At 43.6% G+C, this 24,066-nt stretch overlaps 1 protein-coding gene and 1 pseudogene across 5 annotated transcripts in view; one reads left to right on the forward strand and one right to left on the reverse strand.

Moving 5' to 3' along the window:
• The window catches only part of LOC112228585 (vacuole membrane protein 1), a 111,390-nt gene extending 89,114 nt beyond the window's left edge, over positions 1-22,276 (reverse strand). Inside the window, exons 1-3 of one of the 5 annotated variants that reach the window (XM_042309174.1) lie at positions 21,883-22,276; positions 13,968-14,077; positions 13,590-13,725 (exon numbers count right to left, since the gene is read on the reverse strand). In XM_042309174.1, coding sequence (XP_042165108.1) covers positions 13,590-13,725; positions 13,968-14,046 — 215 coding nt within the window. In that variant the 5' untranslated portion in view covers positions 14,047-14,077; positions 21,883-22,276. Of the gene's footprint in view, positions 1-13,589; positions 13,726-13,967; positions 14,078-14,186; positions 14,228-15,457; positions 15,544-15,752; positions 16,077-16,180; positions 16,302-21,882 lie in introns of those variants that run through there. The other 4 variants (XM_042309175.1, XM_042309176.1, XM_042309173.1 and 1 more) reach the window with 4 other exon arrangements.
• LOC112229114 lies at positions 22,021-22,811 on the forward strand (annotated as a pseudogene).
• Positions 22,812-24,066: the final 1,255 nt, after the last annotated feature.

Below are 24,066 nucleotides of genomic sequence, written 5' to 3' on the forward strand. Positions count from 1 at the left end.
TCACCAGGGGTGATGGTCGGATTCGCGCTTATTGTCAAAGGAATGACCGTTACACCGAGGCCTGTACTCTGGAGAGGGATCGATTTGGAGGTGGAGGGTCCGTCATGGTCTGGGGCGGTGTTATCACAGCATCATCGGACTGAGCTTGTTGTCATTGCAGGCAATCTCAACGCTGTGAGTTACAGGGACGACATTATTGTCTGGCATTGTCATGCTGGAGGGTCATGTCAGGATGAGCCTGCAGGAAGGGTACCATACTGCTCGTTCTGTGCGTGATTTCCTGCAAGACAGGAATGTCAGTGTTCTGCCATGGCCAGCAAAAAGCCCGGATCTCAATCCCATTGAGCATGTCTGGGACCTGTTGGATCGGAGGGTGAGGGCTAGGGCCATTCGCCCCAGAAATGTCCAGGAACTTGCAGGTGCCTTGGTGGAAGAGAGGGGTAACATCTCACAGCAAGAACTGGCAAATCTGGTGCAGTCCATGAGGAGGAGATGCACTACAGTACTTAATGCAGCTGGTGGCCACACCAGATACTGACTGTTACTGTTACTTTTGATTTTGACCCCCTCTTTGTTCAGGGACACATTATTCCATTTCTGTTCGTCACATGTCTGTGGAACTTGTTCAGTTTGTCTCAGTTGTTGAATCTAGTTATGTTCATACAAATATTTACACATGTTACATCACTGGGGCCAAGCTTCCTGCTATCCAGGACCTATATACTAGGTGGAGTCAGAGAAAGGAACAAAAAATTGTCAAAGACTCCAGCCACCCAAGTTATAGACTTCTCTCTGCTACCGCACGGCAAGCAGTACCGGAGAGCCAAGTCTAGGTCTAAGAGGCTTCTAAACAGCTTCCCCCCCCCCGATCCCATCCCAATGTGTTTAAGTGGGCATCTGAGGCTGAGGGCTGTTGGAGGACTTAAGGCCCTGATCCTTGGTAACCTTATTAAAGGACTTACACTCACTTCCCCTCCTGTCTTCACCCACTTATTAATCTGTGTCACAGGATATTAAAGATATCTTAATTTGAGACAGTTTGCTACAGCAGGAAAATAATCCTGCAGCAACATGAAATGTGGATAATGGCTTTTTTTGTAGGGGTTTATTAATAAAAAGAATGAAGTCTGGAAATTCAAAAGTTAAATTTCCTGCATTGCAGGAAGGTGCCATTTGTTTTCCAAATGGCACCTTATTCTCTACATACTACTTTTGACTCTATTGAGGGTTTTCTGTTAATAATTTGAAAGTCAATTCAATCAGATATGAGATTATAAAGCAAACCCTAACAGTAGCCCTGAGTTCATGTCAACATGCAGACTCAACCCTAACCATATTCCTACACCTAGCTTCATGTCCACATGTTAGCTCAACCCTAACCATAACAATAGCTTCATGTCCACATGTTAGCTCAACCCTAACCCTATTCCTACACCTAGCTTCATGTCCACATGTTAGCTCAACCCTAACCATATTCCTACACCTAGCTTCATGTCCACATGTTAGCTCAACCCTAACCATTACCATAACAATAGCTTCATGTCCACATGTTAGCTCAACCCTAACCATATTCCTACACCTAGCTTCATGTCCACATGTTAGCTCAACCCTAACCATATTCCTACACCAAGCTTCATGTCCACATGTTAGCTCAACCTAACCATATTCCTACACCTAGCTTCATGTCCACATGTTAGCTCAACCCTAACCATATTCCTCCACATGTTAGCTCAAACCTAACCATATTCCTACGCCTAGCTTCATGTCCACATGTTAGCTCAACCCTAACCATATTCCTACGCCTAGCTTCATGTCCACATGTTAGCTCAACCCTAACCATATTCCTACACCTAGCTTCATGTCCACATGTTAGCTCAACCCTAACCATATTCCTACACCTAGGTTCATGTCCACATGTTAGCTCAACCCTAACCATATTCCTACACCTAGCTTCATGTCCACATGTTAGCTCAACCTTAACCATATTCCTACACCTAGCTTCATGTCCAAATGTTAGCTCAACCCTAACCATATTCCTACACCTAGCTTCATGTCCACATGTTAGCTCAACCCTAACCATATTCCTACACCTCAGCTTCATGTCCACATGTTAGCTCAACCCTAACCATATTCCTACACCTAGCTTCATGTCCACATGTTAGCTCAACCCTAACCATATTCCTACACCTAGCTTCATGTCCACATGTTAGCTCAACCCTAACCATATTCCTACACCTAGCTTCATGTCCACATGTTAGCTCAACCCTAACCTAGCTTCATGTCCACATGTTAGCTCAACCCTAACCATATTCCTACGCCTAGCTTCATGTCCACATGTTAGCTCAACCCTAACCATTACCTAAACACTAGCTTCATGTTCACATGTTAGCTCAACCCTAACCATTACCTAAACACTAGCTTCATGTCCACATGTTAGCTCAACCCTAACCATATTCCTACACCTAGCTTGATGTCCACATGTTAGCTCAACCCTAACCATATTCCTACACCTAGCTTCATGTCCACATTTCAGCTCAACCCTAACCATTACCATAACTTCATGTCCACATGTTAGCTCAACCCTAACCATATTCCTACACCGAGCTTCATGTCCACATGTTAGCTCAACCCTAACCATTACCCTAACACTAGCTTCATGTCCACATGTTAGCTCAACCCTACCCATATTCCTAAACCTAGCTTCATATCCACATGTTAGCTCAAACCTAACCATATTCCTACACCTAGCTTCATGTCCACATGTTAGCTCAACCCTAACCATATTCCTACACCTAGCTTCATGTCCACATGTTAGCTCAACCCTAACCATTACCCTAACACTAGCTTCATGTCCACATGTTAGCTCAACCCTAACCATATTCCTACACCTAGGTTCATGTCCACATGTTAGCTCAACCCTAACCATATTCCTACACCTAGCTTCATGTCCACATGTTAGCTCAACCTTAACCATATTCCTACACCTAGCTTCATGTCCAAATGTTAGCTCAACCCTAACCATATTCCTACACCTAGCTTCATGTCCACATGTTAGCTCAACCCTAACCATATTCCTACACCTAGCTTCATGTCCACATGTTAGCTCAACCCTAACCATATTCCTCCACATGTTAGCTCAACCCTAACCATATTCCTACGCCTAGCTTCATGTCCACATGTTAGCTCAACCCTAACCATATTCCTACACCTACCTTCATGTCCACATGTTAACTCAACCCTAACCATATTCCTACACCTAGCTTCATGTCCACATGTCAGCTCAACCCTAACACTAGCTTCATGTCCACATGTTAGCTCAACCCTAACCATATTCCTACACCTAGCTTCATGTCCACATGTTAGCTCAACCCTAACCATATTCCTACACCTAGCTTCATGTCCACATGTTAGCTCAACCCTAACAATATTCCTACACCTAGCTTCATGTCCACATGTTAGCTCAACCCTAACCATATTCCTACACCTAGCTTCATGTCCACATGTTAGCTCAACCCTAACCATATTCCTACACCTAGCTTCATGTCCACATGTTAGCTCAACCCTAACCATATTCCTACACCTAGCTTCATGTCCACATGTTAGCTCAACCCTAACCATTACCCGAACACTAGCTTCATGTCCACATGTTAGCACAACCCTAACCATTACCTAAACACTAGATTCATGTTCACATGTTAGCTCAACCCTAACCATTACCTAAACACTAGCTTCATGTCCACATGTTAGCTCAACCCTAACCATATTCCTACACCTAGCTTGATGTCCACATGTTAGCTCAACCCTAACCATATTCCTACACCTAGCTTCATGTCCACATGTTCAGCTCAACCCTAACCATTACCATAAGCTTCATGTCCACATGTTAGCTCAACCCTAACCATATTCCTACACCTAGCTTCATGTCCACATGTTAGCTCAACCCTAACCATATTCCTACACCTAGCTTCATGTCCACATGTTAGCTCAACCCTAACCATATTCCTACACCTAGCTTCATGTCCACATGTTAGCTCAACCCTAACCATATTCCTACACCTAGCTTCATGTCCACATGTTAGCTCAACCCTAACCATATTCCTACACCTAGCTTCATGTCCACATGTTAGCTCAACCCTAACCATTAGCTTCCTAGCCTAACACTAGCTTCATGTCCACATGTTAGCTCAACCCTAACCATATTCCTAAACCTAGCTTCATGTCCACATGTTAGCTCAACCTAACCATATTCCTACACCTAGCTTCATGTCCACATGTTAGCTCAACCCTAACCATATTCCTACACCTAGCTTCATGTCCACATGTTAGCTCAACCCTAACCATATTCCTACACCTAGCTTCATGTCCACATGTTAGCTCAACCCTAACCATTACCTAAACACTAGCTTCATGTCCACATGTTAGCTCAACCCTAACCATATTGCTACACCTAGCTTCATGTCCACATGTTAGCTCAACCCTAACCATATTTCTACACCTAGCTTCATGTCCACATGTTAGCTCAACCCTAACCATATTCCTACACCTAGCTTCATGTCCACATGTTAGCTCAACCCTAACCATATTCCTACACCTAGCTTCATGTCCACATGTTAGCTCAGCCTAACCATATTCCTACACCTAGCTTCATGTCCACATGTTAGCTCAACCCTAACCATTTCCTAACACTAGCTTCATGTCCACATGTTAGCTCAACCCTAACCATATTGCTACACCTAGCTTCATGTCCACATGTTAGCTCAACCCTAACCATATTCCTACACCTAGCTTCATGTCCACATGTTAGCTCAACCCTAACCATTACCCTAACACTAGCTTCATGTCCACATGTTAGCTCAACCCTAACCATTACCATAACAATAGTTTCATGTCCACATGTTAGCTCAACCCTAACCATAGCTTCCTAGCTTCCTACACCTAGCTTCATGTCCACATGTTAGCTCAACCCTAACCATATTCCTACACCTAGCTTCATGTCCACATGTTAGCTCAACCCTAACCATATTGCTACACCTAGCTTCATGTCCACATGTTAGCTCAACCCTAACCATATTCCTACACCTAGCTTCATGTCCACATGTTAGCTCAAACCTAACCATTACCATAACAATAGCTTCATGTCCACATGTTAGCTCAACCCTAACCATTACCCTAACACTAGCTTCATGTCCACATGTTAGCTCAACCCTAACCATATTCCTACACCTAGCTTCATGTCCACATGTTAGCTCAACCCTAACCATATTCCTACACCTAGCTCCATGTCCACATGTTAGCTCAACCCTAACCATATTCCTACACCTAGCTTCATGTCCACATGTTAGCTCAACCCTAACCATATTCCTACACCTAGCTTCATGTCCACATGTTAGCTCAACCCTAACCATTACCCTAACACTAGCTTCATGTCCACATGTTCGCTCAACCCTAACCATATTCCTACACCTAGCTTCATGTCCACATGTTAGCTCAACCCTAACCATATTCCTACACCTAGCTTCATGTCCACATGTTAGCTCAACCCTAACCATTACCCTAACACTAGCTTCATGTCCACATGTTAGCTCAACCCTAACCATTACCATAACAATAGTTTCATGTCCACATGTTAGCTCAGCCTAACCATAGCTTCCTAGCTTCCTACACCTAGCTTCATGTCCACATGTTAGCTCAACCCTAACCATATTCCTACACCTAGCTTCATGTCCACATGTTAGCTCAACCCTAACCATAGTACTACACCTAGCTTCATGTCCACATGTTAGCTCAACCCTAACCATATTCCTACACCTAGCTTCATGTCCACATGTTAGCTCAACCTAACCATATTCCTACACCTAGCTTCATGTCCACATGTTAGCTCAACCCATGTCCTAACCATATTTCATGTCCACATGTTAGCTCAACCCTAACCATATTCCTACGCCTAGCTTCATGTCCACATGTTAGCTCAACCCTAACCATATTCCTACACCTAGCTTCATGTCCACATGTTAGCTCAACCCTAACCATATTCCTACACCTAGCTTCATGTCCACATGTCAGCTCAACCCTAACCATTACCCTAACACTAGCTTCATGTCCACATGTTAGCTCAACCCTAACCATATTCCTACACCTAGCTTCATGTCCACATGTTAGCTCAACCCTAACCATATTCCTACACCTAGCTTCATGTCCACATGTTAGCTCAACCCTAACCATATTCCTACACCTAGCTTCATGTCCACATGTTAGCTCAACCCTAACCATATTCCTACACCTAGCTTCATGTCCACATGTTAGCTCAACCCTAACCATATTCCTACACCTAGCTTCATGTCCACATGTTAGCTCAACCCTAACCATTACCCTAACACTAGCTTCATGTCCACATGTTAGCTCAACCCTAACCATTACCCTAACACTAGCTTCATGTCCACATGTTAGCTCAACCCTAACCATTACCTAAACACTAGCTTCATGTCCACATGTTAGCTCAACCCTAACCATTACCTAGCTCAACCCTAACCATGGCTTCCTACACCTACTTCACACTAGCTTCATGTCCACATGTTAGCTCAACCCTAACCATATTCCTACACCTAGCTTCATGTCCACATGTTAGCTCAACCCTAACCATATTCCTACACCTAGCTTCATGTCCACATGTTCAGCTCAACCCTAACCATTACCATAAGCTTCATGTCCACATGTTAGCTCAACCCTAACCATATTCCTACACCTAGCTTCATGTCCACATGTTAGCTCAACCCTAACCATATTCCTACACCTAGCTTCATGTCCACATGTTAGCTCAACCCTAACCATATTCCTACACCTAGCTTCATGTCCACATTTCAGCTCAACCCTAACCATTACCATAACTTCATGTCCACATGTTAGCTCAACCCTAACCATATTCCTACACCGAGCTTCATGTCCACATGTTAGCTCAACCCTAACCATTACCCTAACACTAGCTTCATGTCCACATGTTAGCTCAACCCTACCCATATTCCTAAACCTAGCTTCATATCCACATGTTAGCTCAAACCTAACCATATTCCTAAACCTAGCTTCATATCCACATGTTAGCTCAAACCTAACCATATTCCTACACCTAGCTTCATGTCCACATGTTAGCTCAACCCTAACCATATTCCTACACCTAGCTTCATGTCCATATGTTAGCTCAACCCTAACCATTACCTAAACACTAGCTTCATGTCCACATGTTAGCTCAACCCTAACCATATTGCTACACCTAGCTTCATGTCCACATGTTAGCTCAACCCTAACCATATTCCTACACCTAGCTTCATGTCCACATGTTAGCTCAACCCTAACCATATTCCTACACCTAGCTTCATGTCCACATGTTAGCTCAACCCTAACCATATTCCTACACCTAGCTTCATGTCCACATGTTAGCTCAACCCTAACCATAACCCTACCACTAGCTTCATGTCCACATGTTAGCTCAACCCTAACCATTACCCTAACACTAGCTTCATGTCCACATGTTCGCTGAACCCTAACCATATTCCTACACCTAGCTTCATGTCCACATGTTAGCTCAACCCTAACCATATTCCTACGCCTAGCTTCATGTCCACATGTTAGCTCAACCCTAACCATTACCCTAACACTAGCTTCATGTCCACATGTTAGCTCAACCCTAACCATTACCATAACAATAGTTTCATGTCCACATGTTAGCTCAACCCTAACCATAGCTTCCTAGCTTCCTACACCTAGCTTCATGTCCACATGTTAGCTCAACCCTAACCATATTCCTACACCTAGCTTCATGTCCACATGTTAGCTCAACCCTAACCATATTGCTACACCTAGCTTCATGTCCACATGTTAGCTCAACCCTAACCATATTCCTACACCTAGCTTCATGTCCACATGTTAGCTCAACCCTAACCATATTCCTACACCTAGCTTCATGTCCACATGTTCGCTCAACCCTAACCATATTCCTACACCTAGCTTCATGTCCACATGTTAGCTCAACCCTAACCATATTCCTACACCTAGCTTCATGTCCACATGTTAGCTCAACCCTAACCATTACCCTAACACTAGCTTCATGTCCACATGTTAGCTCAACCCTAACCATATTCCTAACACCTAGCTTCATGTCCACATGTTAGCTCAACCCTAACCATTACCCTAACACTAGCTTCATGTCCACATGTTAGCTCAAGCCTAACCATATTCCTACACCTAGCTTCATGTCCACATGTTAGCTCAACCCTAACCATTACCCTAACACTAGCTTCATGTCCACATGTTAGCTCAACCCTAACCATTACCATAACAATAGCTTCATGTCCACATGTTAGCTCAACCCTAACCATAGCTTCCTAGCTTCCTACACCTAGCTTCATGTCCACATGTTAGCTCAACCCTAACCATTACCATAACAATAGCTTCATGTCCACATGTTAGCTCAACCCTAACCATAGCTTCCTAGCTTCCTACACCTAGCTTCATGTCCACATGTTAGCTCAACCCTAACCATATTCCTACACCTAGCTTCATGTCCACATGTTAGCTCAACCCTAACCATTACCTAAACACTAGCTTCATGTCCACATGTTAGCTCAACCCTAACCATATTGCTAAACCTAGCTTCATGTCCACATGTTAGCTCAACCTAACCATATTCCTACACCTAGCTTCATGTCCACATGTTAGCTCAACCCTAACCATATTCCTACAACTAGCTTCATGTCCACATGTTAGCTCAACCCTAACCATATTCCTACACCTAGCTTCATGTCCATATGTTAGCTCAACCCTAACCATTACCTAAACACTAGCTTCATGTCCACATGTTAGCTCAACCCTAACCATATTGCTACACCTAGCTTCATGTCCACATGTTAGCTCAACCCTAACCATATTTCTACACCTAGCTTCATGTCCACATGTTAGCTCAACCCTAACCATATTCCTACACCTAGCTTCATGTCCACATGTTAGCTCAACCCTAACCATATTCCTACACCTAGCTTCATGTCCACATGTTAGCTCAACCCTAACCATATTCCTACACCTAGCTTCATGTCCACATGTTAGCTCAACCCTAACCATTACCCTAACACTAGCTTCATGTCCACATGTTCGCTGAACCCTAACCATATTCCTACACCTAGCTTCATGTCCACATGTTAGCTCAACCCTAACCATATTCCTACACCTAGCTTCATGTCCACATGTTAGCTCAACCCTAACCATTACCCTAACACTAGCTTCATGTCCACATGTTAGCTCAACCCTAACCATTACCATAACAATAGTTTCATGTCCACATGTTAGCTCAACCCTAACCATAGCTTCCTAGCTTCCTACACCTAGCTTCATGTCCACATGTTAGCTCAACCCTAACCATATTCCTACACCTAGCTTCATGTCCACATGTTAGCTCAACCCTAACCATATTGCTACACCTAGCTTCATGTCCACATGTTAGCTCAACCCTACCCATATTCCTACACCTAGCTTCATGTCCATATGTTAGCTCAACCCTAACCATTACCTAAACACTAGCTTCATGTCCACATGTTAGCTCAACCCTAACCATATTGCTACACCTAGCTTCATGTCCACATGTTAGCTCAACCCTAACCATATTCCTACACCTAGCTTCATGTCCACATGTTAGCTCAACCCTAACCATATTCCTACACCTAGCTTCATGTCCACATGTTAGCTCAACCCTAACCATATTCCTACACCTAGCTTCATGTCCACATGTTAGCTCAACCCTAACCATATTCCTACACCTAGCTTCATGTCCACATGTTAGCTCAACCCTAACCATTACCCTAACACTAGCTTCATGTCCACATGTTAGCTGAACCCTAACCATATTCCTACACCTAGCTTCATGTCCACATGTTAGCTCAACCCTAACCATATTCCTACACCTAGCTTCATGTCCACATGTTAGCTCAACCCTAACCATTACCCTAACACTAGCTTCATGTCCACATGTTAGCTCAACCCTAACCATTACCATAACAATAGCTTCATGTCCACATGTTAGCTCAACCCTAACCATAGCTTCCTAGCTTCCTACACCTAGCTTCATGTCCACATGTTAGCTCAACCCTAACCATATTCCTACACCTAGCTTCATGTCCACATGTTAGCTCAACCCTAACCATATTGCTACACCTAGCTTCATGTCCACATGTTAGCTCAACCCTAACCATATTCCTACACCTAGCTTCATGTCCACATGTTAGCTCAACCCTAACCATATTCCTACACCTAGCTTCATGTCCACATGTTAGCTCAACCCTAACCATTTTCCTACACCTAGCTTCATGTCCACATGTTAGCTCAACCCTAACCATTACCCTAACACTAGCTTCATGTCCACATGTTCGCTCAACCCTAACCATATTCCTACACCTAGCTTCATGTCCACATGTTAGCTCAACCCTAACCATATTCCTACACCTAGCTTCATGTCCACATGTTAGCTCAACCCTAACCATATTCCTACACCTAGCTTCATGTCCACATGTTAGCTCAACCCTAACCATTACCCTAACACTAGCTTCATGTCCACATGTTAGCTCAACCCTAACCATATTCCTACACCTAGCTTCATGTCCACATGTTAGCTCAACCCTAACCATTACCCTAACACTAGCTTCATGTCCACATGTTAGCTCAACCCTAACCATATTCCTACACCTAGCTTCATGTCCACATGTTAGCTCAACCCTAACCATTATTCCTAACACTAGCTTCATGTCCACATGTTAGCTCAACCCTAACCATTACCATAACAATAGCTTCATGTCCACATGTTAGCTCAACCCTAACCATATTCCTACACCTAGCTTCATGTCCACATGTTAGCTCAACCCTAACCATTACCATAACAATAGCTTCATGTCCACATGTTAGCTCAACCCTAACCATAGCTTCCTAGCTTCCTACACCTAGCTTCATGTCCACATGTTAGCTCAACCCTAACCATATTCCTACACCTAGCTTCATGTCCACATGTTAGCTCAACCCTAACCATATTCCTACACCTAGCTTCATGTCCACATGTTAGCTCAACCCTAACCATTACCATAACAATAGCTTCATGTCCACATGTTAGCTCAACCCTAACCATATTCCTACACCTAGCTTCATGTCCACATGTTAGCTCAACCCTACCCATATTCCTACACCTAGCTTCATGTCCACATGTTAGCTCAAACCTAACCATATTCCTACACCTAGCTTCATGTCCACATGTTAGCTCAACCCTAACCATATTCCTACACCTAGCTTCATGTCCACATGTTAGCTCAACCCTAACCATATTCCTACACCTAGCTTCATGTCCACATGTTAGCTCAACCCTAACCATATTCCTACACCTAGCTTCATGTCCACATGTTAGCTCAACCCTAACCATATTCCTACACCTAGCTTCATGTCCATATGTTAGCTCAACCCTAACCATTACCTAAACACTAGCTTCATGTCCACACGTTAGCTCAACCCTAACCATATTGCTACACCTAGCTTCATGTCCACATGTTAGCTCAACCCTAACCATATTCCTACACCTAGCTTCATGTCCACATGTTAGCTCAACCCTAACCATATTCTTAAACCTAGCTTCATGTCCACATGTTAGCTCAAACCTAACCATATTCCTACACCTAGCTTCATGTCCACATGTTAGCTCAACCCTAACCATATTCCTACACCTAGCTTCATGTCCATATGTTAGCTCAACCCTAACCATTACCTAAACACTAGCTTCATGTCCACATGTTAGCTCAACCCTAACCATATTCCTACACCTAGCTTCATGTCCATATGTTAGCTCAACCCTAACCATTACCTAAACACTAGCTTCATGTCCACATGTTAGCTCAACCCTAACCATATTGCTACACCTAGCTTCATGTCCACATGTTAACTCAACCCTAACCATATTCCTACACCTAGCTTCATGTCCACATGTTAGCTCAACCCTAACCATATTCCTACACCTAGCTTCATGTCCACATGTTAGCTCAACCCTAACCATATTCCTACACCTAGCTTCATGTCCACATGTTAGCTCAACCCTAACCATTACCCTAACACTAGCTTCATGTCCACATGTTCGCTCAACCCTAACCATATTCCTACACCTAGCTTCATGTCCACATGTTAGCTCAACTCTAACCTGTCTGCTTATAAAGCTTTTGATACTACAAATAAGTATCTGTGCTATAACTTATCACACTAGCTGTTTTATATTACATTATATATATGTTCACTTCTCTCTCCCCATTTACATTTTATTTAACTAGGCAAGTCAAATAAGAACAAAATCTTATTTACAATGACGGCCTACACCGGCCAAACCCAAACGATGCTGGGCCAATTGTGCGCCGCCCTATGGGACTCCCAATCACGGCCGGGTGTGATACAGTCTGGAATCGAACCAGGGTGTCTGTAGTGACGCCTCAAGCACTGAGAGGCAGTACCTTAGACCGCTGCGCCATTCAGGAGCCCATGCAATCTACTTGCTATGAAAACAACTTGTGCTATCCTGAACTAAGCAGCCTCTTACTCTGGCAGCAAGCTACTTGTCTTGTGGTTTACCACATCCTCTTGTCATTTAGAAAATAAACATTATGTCCTCATGCACAACCACAAGAGGCTCAATGTGCACATTGACTTCATGTCATCGTGTACATGTCAACAGACAATTAGGTGACTAAAAACAGGGAAAACATCATGGGGGTCACCCTTGAGACAAGGTTATTCATATCAGAAACCGGTTCTATATTACCATCAACATTGAGCCTGCAATGATACGGAGTGTGTGGGAGTATTATTCAACTGAACACATAATACAATTTTTATAAACACTTTTTAAACTGGGCTGGTAAAAATATAATTTGGGCAGTGCATCTAATTAGCATCCTTCATAGCAACATCATTGAAGATGAATGGCAAAAACGACTCCCTGCTTAAGTAGTTGTTTTAATAAATGGTCCTGTGTTTGGTCTGACTGTAGAGCCAGGCACACAGGATGAATTACAGGGGAGCGAGCCAGGAGGGCAGCAGGTAGACTTTCAAGGTCTCCTGTCTGCACGTCCTTTCTCCTCGCATCCTTCTCAAGACACTTTGAAGGAGAAGGTCCGAAGGGAGGGACATTGGCTCTTCTCCCCCAATGCAGTTAGAGAAGGAGGTGAGGACAGAGGCAGCGAGGAATAGAGGAAAGACTAATTGAGAATGAGCCTCTATCTTCTACTGTAGACTCTGACCCTGCTGCCTCCACGTCGGTCTGTGGCTGGGCTGCCATAACATGGCCACAGCAGTAGGGAGTGTGTGTGTGGGCTCAGACCTTTGTCTTATTCCACACCACCAGCTCGGCGGTATACTTGCTTAGTCTGTCATAGTGCAATGGATCCCAGTATTGGGGAGATTCATGAATACATAACCTCTTTCCACACTGAGAAACAGAAATACTTTATATTTTAACACTTTGTTGTCAACAGTTTTTATATTCAACACTTCCAAGATGGAGGAGATGAGGACTGAAGTGTGTGTCTCACCTCCACATCCAGTCCTTCAGGGTTGTGAGCAGCTCCCGCAGGAAGTAGTGTAGCGTGACGAGCGGTTTCTTCCATAAAACCAGAGACACACGCTCCTCGCGGTCCCTCTGCTTCCTCTCACTCAGCGACAAGGAGTCTTCAAAAAAACACACACACACAGTGGGTTTTACCTTTACCACCTCTAAAGACATGTCAGTCAATGTGAACTACTAGGCTGTAGCTTAAATCAACTCAAATGATACTGTGCTGGTTTTTATTTTCTTCAGTCAGGGTGAACAAATACTTTGGCCTACATCACCGTATGTTACGTCAACAATAACAATCATTAACTTCATTAACTGGTCATGGTCATTTTGTGGTTCATTCAGCGGTCCCTACCTGCAGACTGCCCGTTGTACTTTTCTCTGGCTGATAGGCGCCTCTGAGGTAGCTCGCAGTCTGCCCCATTGTTTGCCATCTCATTGAGTAGTGGTTGGACCGGGGGACACCTGAAGAGGAATGACAAAAAACAGAGAGGACAGACTGGTTAGAGCAGACCTAGGGGACTGTCAGTCCCGACTGAGTGTTGAGCAAAGTGCAGCAAGATATGAGACAGACTGTGTAGTGTTGGCAGGTCTAGTCATGGCGGAGTGATGATCAGAGTGCAGAAGGTGATGGTATCATTAGGTCATACATAGGGCTTTATCGGGTTACCACTAATCTGCAGGACACAGAACAGTGTGTGAGAGACAGCTTAGAGCTGAGAGTTGGGACTCTGACATACAGGCACGCAGGCTGCTCAGCTCTGGTGGAAGTGTCAGTGTCACACAGCCTGATAATCCCTCTATCCAGCACCCTTGGCTCTGCTACAGGAGGGCCCCTGTATTCAGTTTACAAATGTACACATTAACTGGGCTGACAGACTGCAGACACAGTACAGCGTTGGATTTTACAGGGGCCCATGATGGCTCTTTTCTATTATAGATAGGAATTCTATGGACACATGCTGACTGAGGCCCGAGTAGGGTTGTTTTTGTTGTGAGAAATAATAGCTGCGAGCCTCTGGAACACACATGGACAGCCACAACCTACTACTGAACGGTATAGGGTGGCCTCTAAATGCAGAGGTTCATCACTGCTCATTCAAACCTCCTAGTAAGTGAATGAGCAAGTTATTTACAATCAACACTACAAAAAAGTAGCCAAACAGATGTTTTACAAAATGTTACCTGTTCCTTCTAATACAAATACTGGGATAGAAAAGATGCATGGGAAAATGTTATTTATTGGGCTGAAAATACTGTAGCATTAAAATCATCACTCAGTCAGTGTTGAGTTTAGGCTATAATATTCAGTGTAGTAGGAGATAATAGCCTACTACACCTACATGCTCAATAATGCAGTGTCCGAGTGTTGGTGCAACACAAGCACAAAATACACAGACTGGTTCCTACACCTAGCAGTTAAGCCAGTCATGTAAAGTTTAGGGGGAGTAAAGGTATTGGATGCCCCATATCAACTTCAACTGCTGCCTCTAATCATACCATGAATGTTTTCTGTGAGAGAAGTCACTTTGGCTGAGACAAAACAGCTTGGATATACTGTGTATTGACAGCTATTCAAAAAGGAGAGCAATAAGCATCACGCATCAAAGCCAGCTGCATTGCAGAGCTAGTCAAGCACCTTTAAAGGGCCAATCTGGAATTGCTACATACATTTTTGGTCAGTTAAATTAATAGCCATAGATTCTTGAAGATAATAACTTTTATAAATGCTTCATGAGTTAATGTCATACCCCATAAGATCCCACAAAATAAGCTTGTTTTACTCCAATGTTTGTAAACAATGTAAACAAACAATGTATAGCTTCAAAACATGGTTAACATTACCATTTTGATCTCATGGATGGTCAGTCCTTGCAGCCACAGATCTAGGAATTTGAGTGTTCATATTTCTCAAGCCCCATCCCTCAGCTGTTTACCTTTTTGTTATTGTTTGAACTCCGGATTGACCCTTTAATATATTGTCTTGTCTACTCTTGTGCGTCAACAAGACTGTTGTTTGGCTGTGTGACGTAACTTGGTGCAAGAAGTTGACAAATAAGTAGCGTCACAGCTTGTCAGTACACGGGAGTTGGAACCCCCACTACGCTTCATCATTTAAAGAGCGGAATCTTTGATTTACCTGTAATGTTGATCTCACAATCCGCAAATTCAAGGCTGATGCCTGAAAAGAACAAAACAGCGCGTGTCCTAGATCCAGCAGCGCGCACAAAATCCGCCAGAGCCAAGGACTCGATTGCGCAATAACTTCCTTCAATAAACAGACTGCGTGTTTGAGACCTATTGTGAACCCACTTGTGCAGTTACGCTTCGAAAGCAAAACTATGGTTGTGAAACTTCACCAGGGGATAAATAATAATTAAAGTAACATGTTAAACAATCGCGTCGAATTAAATGTGATTTATTTTTGACAAGCAGTTCTAGCATCACTCCCTCTCCACGCAGTGCGCACTGGTTTTTAAAGTAGCCTATCAACAGTACCAAAAAGTCATGAATCTCTTGGTACGCAACAAGTAATGCACAATGTTCGAGGCAGGCGGAGCAACTTACCATACTGAGATGTCTTGAGTGCTAGCAATATGCCAAAAACCACCGTTTCAAGCTCCGGTGGCAATATAATTATACAACCTACACGACTATAGTCTAGTGCGGGGTGTGGTGGAGGCACAGAAAGGGATAACGCACTAGAAGGATTGTCGGGGGCCGCGGAGGGGTTGGTGGCAAGTAAATTAGACATTTCACCATTTGCAGTAACTACCCCAAGAGTTAAACTAATTTAAAGCTCCAAAAATATATTCAGATCACTTTCCTGGAACACAAGTACAATTTAGTTTTTTTTTAAATGTATATATCTATTTTTTTTAGTAGGGCGGGGGAGGATTATTTAAGATACTGTTGGAAGATTCAGGGTTTTCGGGAAGATGGGCAGGGACTCCTGTTCTAGCTTCAGGTGGAAGCTGGTTCCACCGTTGGGGTGCCAGGACAGAGAAGAGCTTGGACTGGGCTGAGCGGGAGCTGCCCTCCCATGGGTGTGGGAGGACCAAGATACCTGAGGTGGCAGGACGGAGTGCTCGGGTTGGGGTGTAGGGTTTGAGCATAGCCTGACGGTAGGGAAGGGCAGTTCCTCTTGCTGTTCTGTAGGTAAGCACCATGGTCTTGTAGTGGATGTGAGCTTCAATTGGAAGTCAGTGGAAGATTGCGAAGATTGCGACGGCTCAGCTGCGACGGCTCAGCTGCGACGTGGTAGGCCACTTCACACACAGAACGGGACTGCTGAGGGCTGAAGCGCATGAGCGGTAACAATCATCTGTCCTAGGTTACAACACTCACTACCAAGTTCCAAACTGCCTCTGAAGACAACGTCAGCACAATAACTGTTTATCGGGAGCATCATGAAATGGGTTTCCATGGCCGAGCAGCCGCACACAAGCCTAAGATCACCATGTGCACCGCCAAGCATTGGCTGGAGTGGTGTAAAGTGTGCCGCCATTGGGAACGCGTTCTCTCGAGTGATGAATCACGCTTCACCATCTGGCAGTCCGATTGACGAATCTGGGTTTTGCAGATGCCAAGAGAACACTACCTACCCCAATGTACAGTACCAACTGTAAAGTTTGGTGGATGAGGAATAATGGTCTGAGGCTGTTTTCCATGCTTCTGGCTAGGCTCCTTAGTTCCAGTGAAGGGAAATCTTAACGCTACAGCATCTAATGACATTCTAGATGATTCTGTGCTTCCAACTTTGTGGCAACAGATTAGGGAAGGCCCTTTCCTGTTTCAGCATGACAATGCCCCCGTACAAGGCGAGGCCATACAAAAATGGTTTGTTGAGATCTGTGTGGAAGAACTTGACTGGCCTGCACAGAGCCCTGACCTCAACCCCATCGAACACCTTTTGGGATGAATTGGAACGCCGACTCTGAGCCAGGCCTAATCGCCGAACATCAGTGCCTGACCTCACTAATGCTCTTGTGGCTGAATGGATGCAAGTACCCGCAGCAATGTTCCAAGATCTAGTGAAAAACCTTGCCAGAAGAGTGGAGGCTGTTATAGCAGGAAAGGGGGACCAACCCCATAAGTTTAATGATCTTGCAAATATACATTTTGATAGGATCTTGAAACCATGGAAAGGGAAACCTGTCCATCTGAGTAAATTACACTGATTAATTCTCTAATGATATCGCAGTTTACATATCTATTCATGGCTCTACCCACTCCGGGAAAATATTTTTGTAAGTCACGTGAGCAAACAATATTTTATTTGTAATAAAAACAGAAAGTTAAAAGGGTATATTTATATAATGAATATAAGTGTAGAAGGCTAAAACTATTACATATCAAGGCATTAAACCTATATTAAAGCTTCTATTATCCCTGGGGCGGCAGGTAGCCTAGTGGTTAGTGTTGGGCCAGTAACCGAAAGGTTGCTAGATCGAATCCCCGAGCTGACAAGGTAAAAATGTGTCGTTCTGCCCCTAAACAAGGCAGTTAACCCGCTGTTCCTAGACCATCATTGTAAATAAGAATTTGTTCTTAACTGACTTAAATAAAGGTTCAATGCCAAAACTGTATCTAGTAACTGGTTTTCCAGTAGGACACATCTGTTTAAAAGGGGCCTCTTTGCTGTTATACAGATTAAAACGATACATTTCTGGTGGATTGACAATAAAATGTTGTCTCTTTAAATAAAGCCATACTGAGTGGGCTACAATTCCAATTTGTAGCCCACTCTTCCTCCAGAAGAGGAAGAACATTTATTACAAATAATGTTTAAACTCCAATGTACTGATAGAGGATACACCACTTTTATTGGAGAGAATGTATAAGGAAGTTTATTTCATGTTTATGAATGACATTGCAAACAACGATGGTAAAATTGTCACACAAGCAATTAATCAAATTGTATTGAGATGTATTCTCTATAAAAAAATTATAACCAACTCATTGCACCTCTTGCCACAAAAATGGAAGAGGAAATTACTTAAATGAAAAGAATGTTGTTTTGTCTGCCACCAATTAAAAATCAGAAATAGCTTCCAATGAGCCATTCTAAATTGTTAAAATGTATCAGTTTCACTTGCAGTCAAGAGGGTTGACAACGCATACAATTCAAGATAGTTAGGAACAGATTTTCATGAACTGCTATACAAAACCACAATTGACACATCAGTCTGTTACTTTCAATTAAATCTATTATATTAAGTTCTTGCTACAAAAAGAATGCTCATAATGTGGGGCATTGGACAGTCAGACCTGTGCAGACTGCCATGCGGAAACCGACTCATTAGGGCATCTCTTTTGGTACTGTCCATCGGTGCCAGGTTTTTGGAGTCAGGTCCAGGAATGGTTGTCATAATACAGGCGGCAGGTAGCCCAGTGGTTAGAGCGTTGGGCCAGTAACCAGCAGGTAGCCCAGTGGTTAGAGCGTTGGGCCAGTAACCAGCAGGTAGCCCAGTGGTTAGAGCGTTGGGCCAGTAACCAGCAGGTAGCCCAGTGGTTAGAGCAGGTAGCCCAGTGGTTAGAGCGTTGGGCCAGTAACCAGCAGGTAGCCCAGTGGTTAGAGCGTTGGGCCAGTAACCAGCAGGTAGCCCAGTGGTTAGAGCGTTGGGCCAGTAACCAGCAGGTAGCCTAGTGGTTAGAGCGTTGGGCCAGTAACCAGCAGGTAGCCCAGTGGTTAGAGCGTTGGGCCAGTAACCAGCAGGTAGCCTAGTGGTTAGAGCGTTGGGCCAGTAACCAGATCGAATCCCTGTTCTAATCCACTGTTCCTAGGCCGTCTTTGTAATTAAGAATATGTTCTTAACTGACTTGTCTAGCTAAATAAATCAATTATATTGGCTCTGCAAACTGTACTGTTGGGGGATTTGAAGATCCAGGGGCAATGTTGCAGATGGGAAGGTTCAAGCCCCCTAGTGAGATGCCATGGTAGAATGGAGGAATGTAATTGCAAGAGAAAATGGTAGAATGATGATTTTCTGGGAAAGATGGGTTGATCTGTGGCGGTCTGAAGGTTGTGTGTGTGTGTGTATATATATATATATATATATATATATACACACACACACACACACGTTTGAGGTCATCCAATCAGGGGGAGGATGGGAATGTGATTATTGTATGTTTTGTGTTTAGTTATTTATGTTGTGTGTTTTGGTTTCAGGCTGTGAGCAGTGTGTCTGCTGGTTATGGGTAGTTTCAGGCTGAGAGCGGTGTGTCTGCTGGTCATGGGTAGTTTCAGGTTGTGAACGGTGTGTCTGCTGGTTATGGGTAGTTTCAGGCTGAGAGCGGTGTGTCTGCTGGTCATGGGTAGTTTCAGGTTGTGAACGGTGTGTCTGCTGGTTATGGGTAGTTTCAGGCTGAGAGCGGTGTGTCTGCTGGTTATGGGTAGTTTCAGGCTGTGAGCAGTGTGTCTGCTGGTCCTGGTGGTTATGGGTAGTTTCAGGCTGTGAGCAGTGTGTCAGCTGGTCCTGGTGGTTATGGGTAGTTTCAGGCTGTGAGCAGTGTGTGTGCTGGTCCTGGTGGTTATGGGTGCACTCACTTCTATGCCCAGCCTATTGTACATGTATATTATTGTAGCGTCACCATCTTTATTGCAAAAATAAATACAAACAACTTTAGACAACCGCTGTCAAATGAATATGTAATGAACTGTCCATTGATCAGCACAGCAATTGATAAATCAGGACTGTTTGCAAAACAAGTGGTTCTAAGCTTATTTAAATTGTACATGGGTAAGCTAACGGTTACAGAAATCGGGAACACAGACAAGCTCTATAGATCTGAGTGACTGTGTCCAACACCTGTTATGTTGACAAATGGAATTCCGAAATATATCATTTTTCACAATGACATCTATAGCTGAAATACAGGCAGGCACCACATTACTACAAGACAAACCAGTTCACTCAATCAAGCCGGTGGTCTTGTAAGTATAAAAACGAAGTTTGCTTTCATATAATTAAAGAGAGCATGGAAAGGGATAATGTCTTAGTGTATTCTGTCAAGAATCCAATACTTTACCTTGTATGCAGTACAAATCACATTGTGGGAGCAGCACCTAAGTATGAATTAGGCTGTTTGTGAAGATTTTAATCCTAAACAGCTACTGTAGTATGTAAAAGCTGTGTGCTGGAAAACCTTGGCAGAGCATGGGTGAAGTAGGCATTTTGATGCTCATGTGGATTTTATTTTTCAGCTTCAGACCAAAGCTTACTTCTCACTCAATGTAACGTTTTGTTTAATATAGATTTATTAACAAATGAACCATATAATGACTAAAGGGAAGTCCTGTAGGAGTGAGGCACCCAATAAATGATATAAGGCAGGGGGTTTCTACAATTGCATTATAATGCAATACTAATGCATTGCATGCTATTGTAATAGGCCTACATCCATAATCTAAATCAATGACAAATGTTAACTTTGTAAAACCATGACACCCATTGAGCTCTAAAGCTATTGAATGTAACTCTGAATTGAGCTGTCAGACAAGCTCTGTACAGAAGGACAAAAATAAAACTAATGTGTGACAATATCAATGACCTGTTGTATGACTGAAGCTTGATAAACGTTTTTTCAAAGCACCAAGAATGTGACCTTGCTCTCAAGCTATAACCCAACATTGTCAGGACAGGAGTTGCTACCCCTTTTTAAAGAGTACATTTTTATAGCCTCAATCGCACCACAGATCACTTTTTATTTGGCAGCTAGCACCTCTCGAGAATAAATTATTCAGAGATCCAGCAAAAGATCCTCAAGGAAAAGTCAAGAAATTAACAAATTGACCCTGAACAAAACAGACCAGTAAGTAGATGCAAGGTGGATTATAGAGAATAACAAATATGCAATAGAATAGATTCGTTTGTTTTGTTTTCCCCAAACCATCAAATCCACATCACCTTTAATTCACACTAACCTAGCTTCATTCATACACGATGGAATTAATTAATCAGATCCTACTGTTACGAAAGCATGTTTTTCACCAGACACTAGACCATTTTCATTCATCAAGGACTCGGTCAAAATTACAGAGGCTCAAAATAAAATATTATTAGGTTATAGCAATATGATCAACCTCATTATATGCTTGACAAAACCTGGCACGCGTCAGTAAACTAGCATTTTACAAATACATGCTGATAGAGGATAGCCTAATGTCAAATGTGGATAGACTATTTGGCCTAATGTTATGCTATTACTGTTATAAACACACCACGACAATGAACAGACATCAACCGAACAAATAGTCCCCCTACCTTCTCCTTTTTCACTCTCGAACTGTCAAAAGCCGCAGCCTGACGCACAGGAAACAAACAGACCTGTATTTTATTTGATCAAAGATTATTTATTATATTGACAAGATGGTCGAGTGACCTCTCTAACAAGGGAAAGACATGTCCTTTAAAGATGGAAGCCAGATCAGGTGGGACCATTCTAGCCAATGAGAGGGTAGATACGCGTGAAACGGCACAACTCAAATACTCCGTCGATATTCACTAATAATAAGTGAATAGCGACGGGTTTTTCTAAGTAATGGTTTGACCAGTATCAAAATGTATTCCCTGTACGGCCAGGTAGACATTTGAATATTGGAAGGAGTGGGCTGTGGACTTCGCCTAGGCAGGCACTTACGGGATCGGAGCAGCGATGGGGAACGGCAGTGGGGGCGAAGCAGACGCCAGCTTCATGGGAGAGGAGTTCAAAATGATTCTGGTGGTCCGATCAGAGCTGAACATGGGTATGGGGAAAGTGGCAGACTAGTGCTCACACGCCGCTGTCAGCCTACAAGCAGGTCCAGCGCAGAAACCCCGAGCTACTGATGCAATGGGAGTACTGTGGGCAGCCGAAATCGTTGTTAAAGCCCCGTATGAGGACAGTCTGATAGAACTGCTAACCCATGCCAAAGTAGGTCTTTCTGCTCCAAGATGCAGGGAGGACACAGATAGCACCAGGGTCCCTTACTGTGCTGGGAGTAGTCCCTGAATCAGCTGATCTCGTGGACACTTAACTGTATTAGATAGAAATGAGAGTTTTCTGTATTGGAAGTAGGATAATCCTGGTTCAGAGAAGTGGTCATCTGGGAACTATGTATATACACTGCTCAAAAAAATAAAGGGAACACTAAAATAACATCCTAGATCTGAATGAAATATTCTTATTAAATACTTTTTTCTTTACATAGTTGAATGTGCTGACAACAAAATCACACAAATGATCAATGGAAATCAAATGTATCATCCCATGGAGGTCTGGATTTGGAGTCACACTCAAAATTAAAGTGGAAAACTACAATACAGGCTGATCCAACTTTGATGGAATGTCCTTAAAACAAGTACAAGATGAGGCTCAGTTCCTGTGTGACCTCCCTACAACGCCTGGGCATGCTCCTGATGAGGTGGCAGATGGTCTCCTGAGGGATCTCTTTCCAGACCTGGACTAAAGCATCCGCCAACTCCTGGACAGTCTGGTGAAACGCGGCGTTGGTGGATGGAGCGAGACATGATGTCCCAGATGTGCTCAATTGGATTCAGGTCTGGGGAACGGGTGGGCCATTCCATAGCATCAATGCCTTCGTCTTGCAGGAACTGCTGACACACTCCAGCCACATGAGGTCTAGCATTGTCTTGCAATAGGAGGAACCCAGGGCCAACCGCACCAGCATATGGTCTCACGATCGAATCTCGGTACCTAATGGCAGTCAGGCTACCTCTGACGAGCACATGGAGGGCTGTGCACCCCACACCATGACTGACCCACCGCCAAACCGGTCATGCTGGAGGATGTTGCAGGCAGCAGAACGTCTCCTGATGTACTGGCCTGTCTCCTGGTAGCGCCTCTATGCTCTGGACACTACACTGACAGACACAGCAAGCCTTCTTGCCACAGCTCGCATTGATGTGCCATCCTGGATGAGCTGCACTACCTGAGCCACTTGCGTGGGTTGTAGACTGTCTCATGCTACCACTAGAGTGAAAGCACCGCCAGCATTCAAGTGACCAAAACATCGGAACTGAGAAGTGGTCTGTGGTCACCACCTGCAGAACCACTCCTTTATTGGGGGTGTCTTGCTAATTGCCTATAATTTCCACCTGTTGTCTATTCCATTTGCACAACAGCATGTGAAATTTGTCAGTGTTGCTTCCTAAGTGGACAGTTTGATTTCACAGAAGTGTGATTGACTTGGCGTTACATTGTATTGTTTAAGTGTTCCCTTTATTTTTTTGAGCAGTGTATATTAAAAGGTTCCAACCATGTCATCCTAGCAGAACTGATACCCAGACACAATAGGCCTACATCTTTTTGTGTTTAGAATGCACTTGTACTAAAACTACCCCAAACCCACCTGAGCTTGCAATTAAAACACTAATACATCCCTCATTTGACAGGCAAAAATCCATAGTGATATGGATTTTCCCTAAAGGATGCCTTGATAAAAGGTT

The sequence above is a fragment of the Oncorhynchus tshawytscha genome, linkage group LG30 (genome assembly GCF_018296145.1).
Source record: "Oncorhynchus tshawytscha isolate Ot180627B linkage group LG30, Otsh_v2.0, whole genome shotgun sequence".
Taxonomy (NCBI): Eukaryota; Metazoa; Chordata; class Actinopteri; order Salmoniformes; family Salmonidae; genus Oncorhynchus; species Oncorhynchus tshawytscha.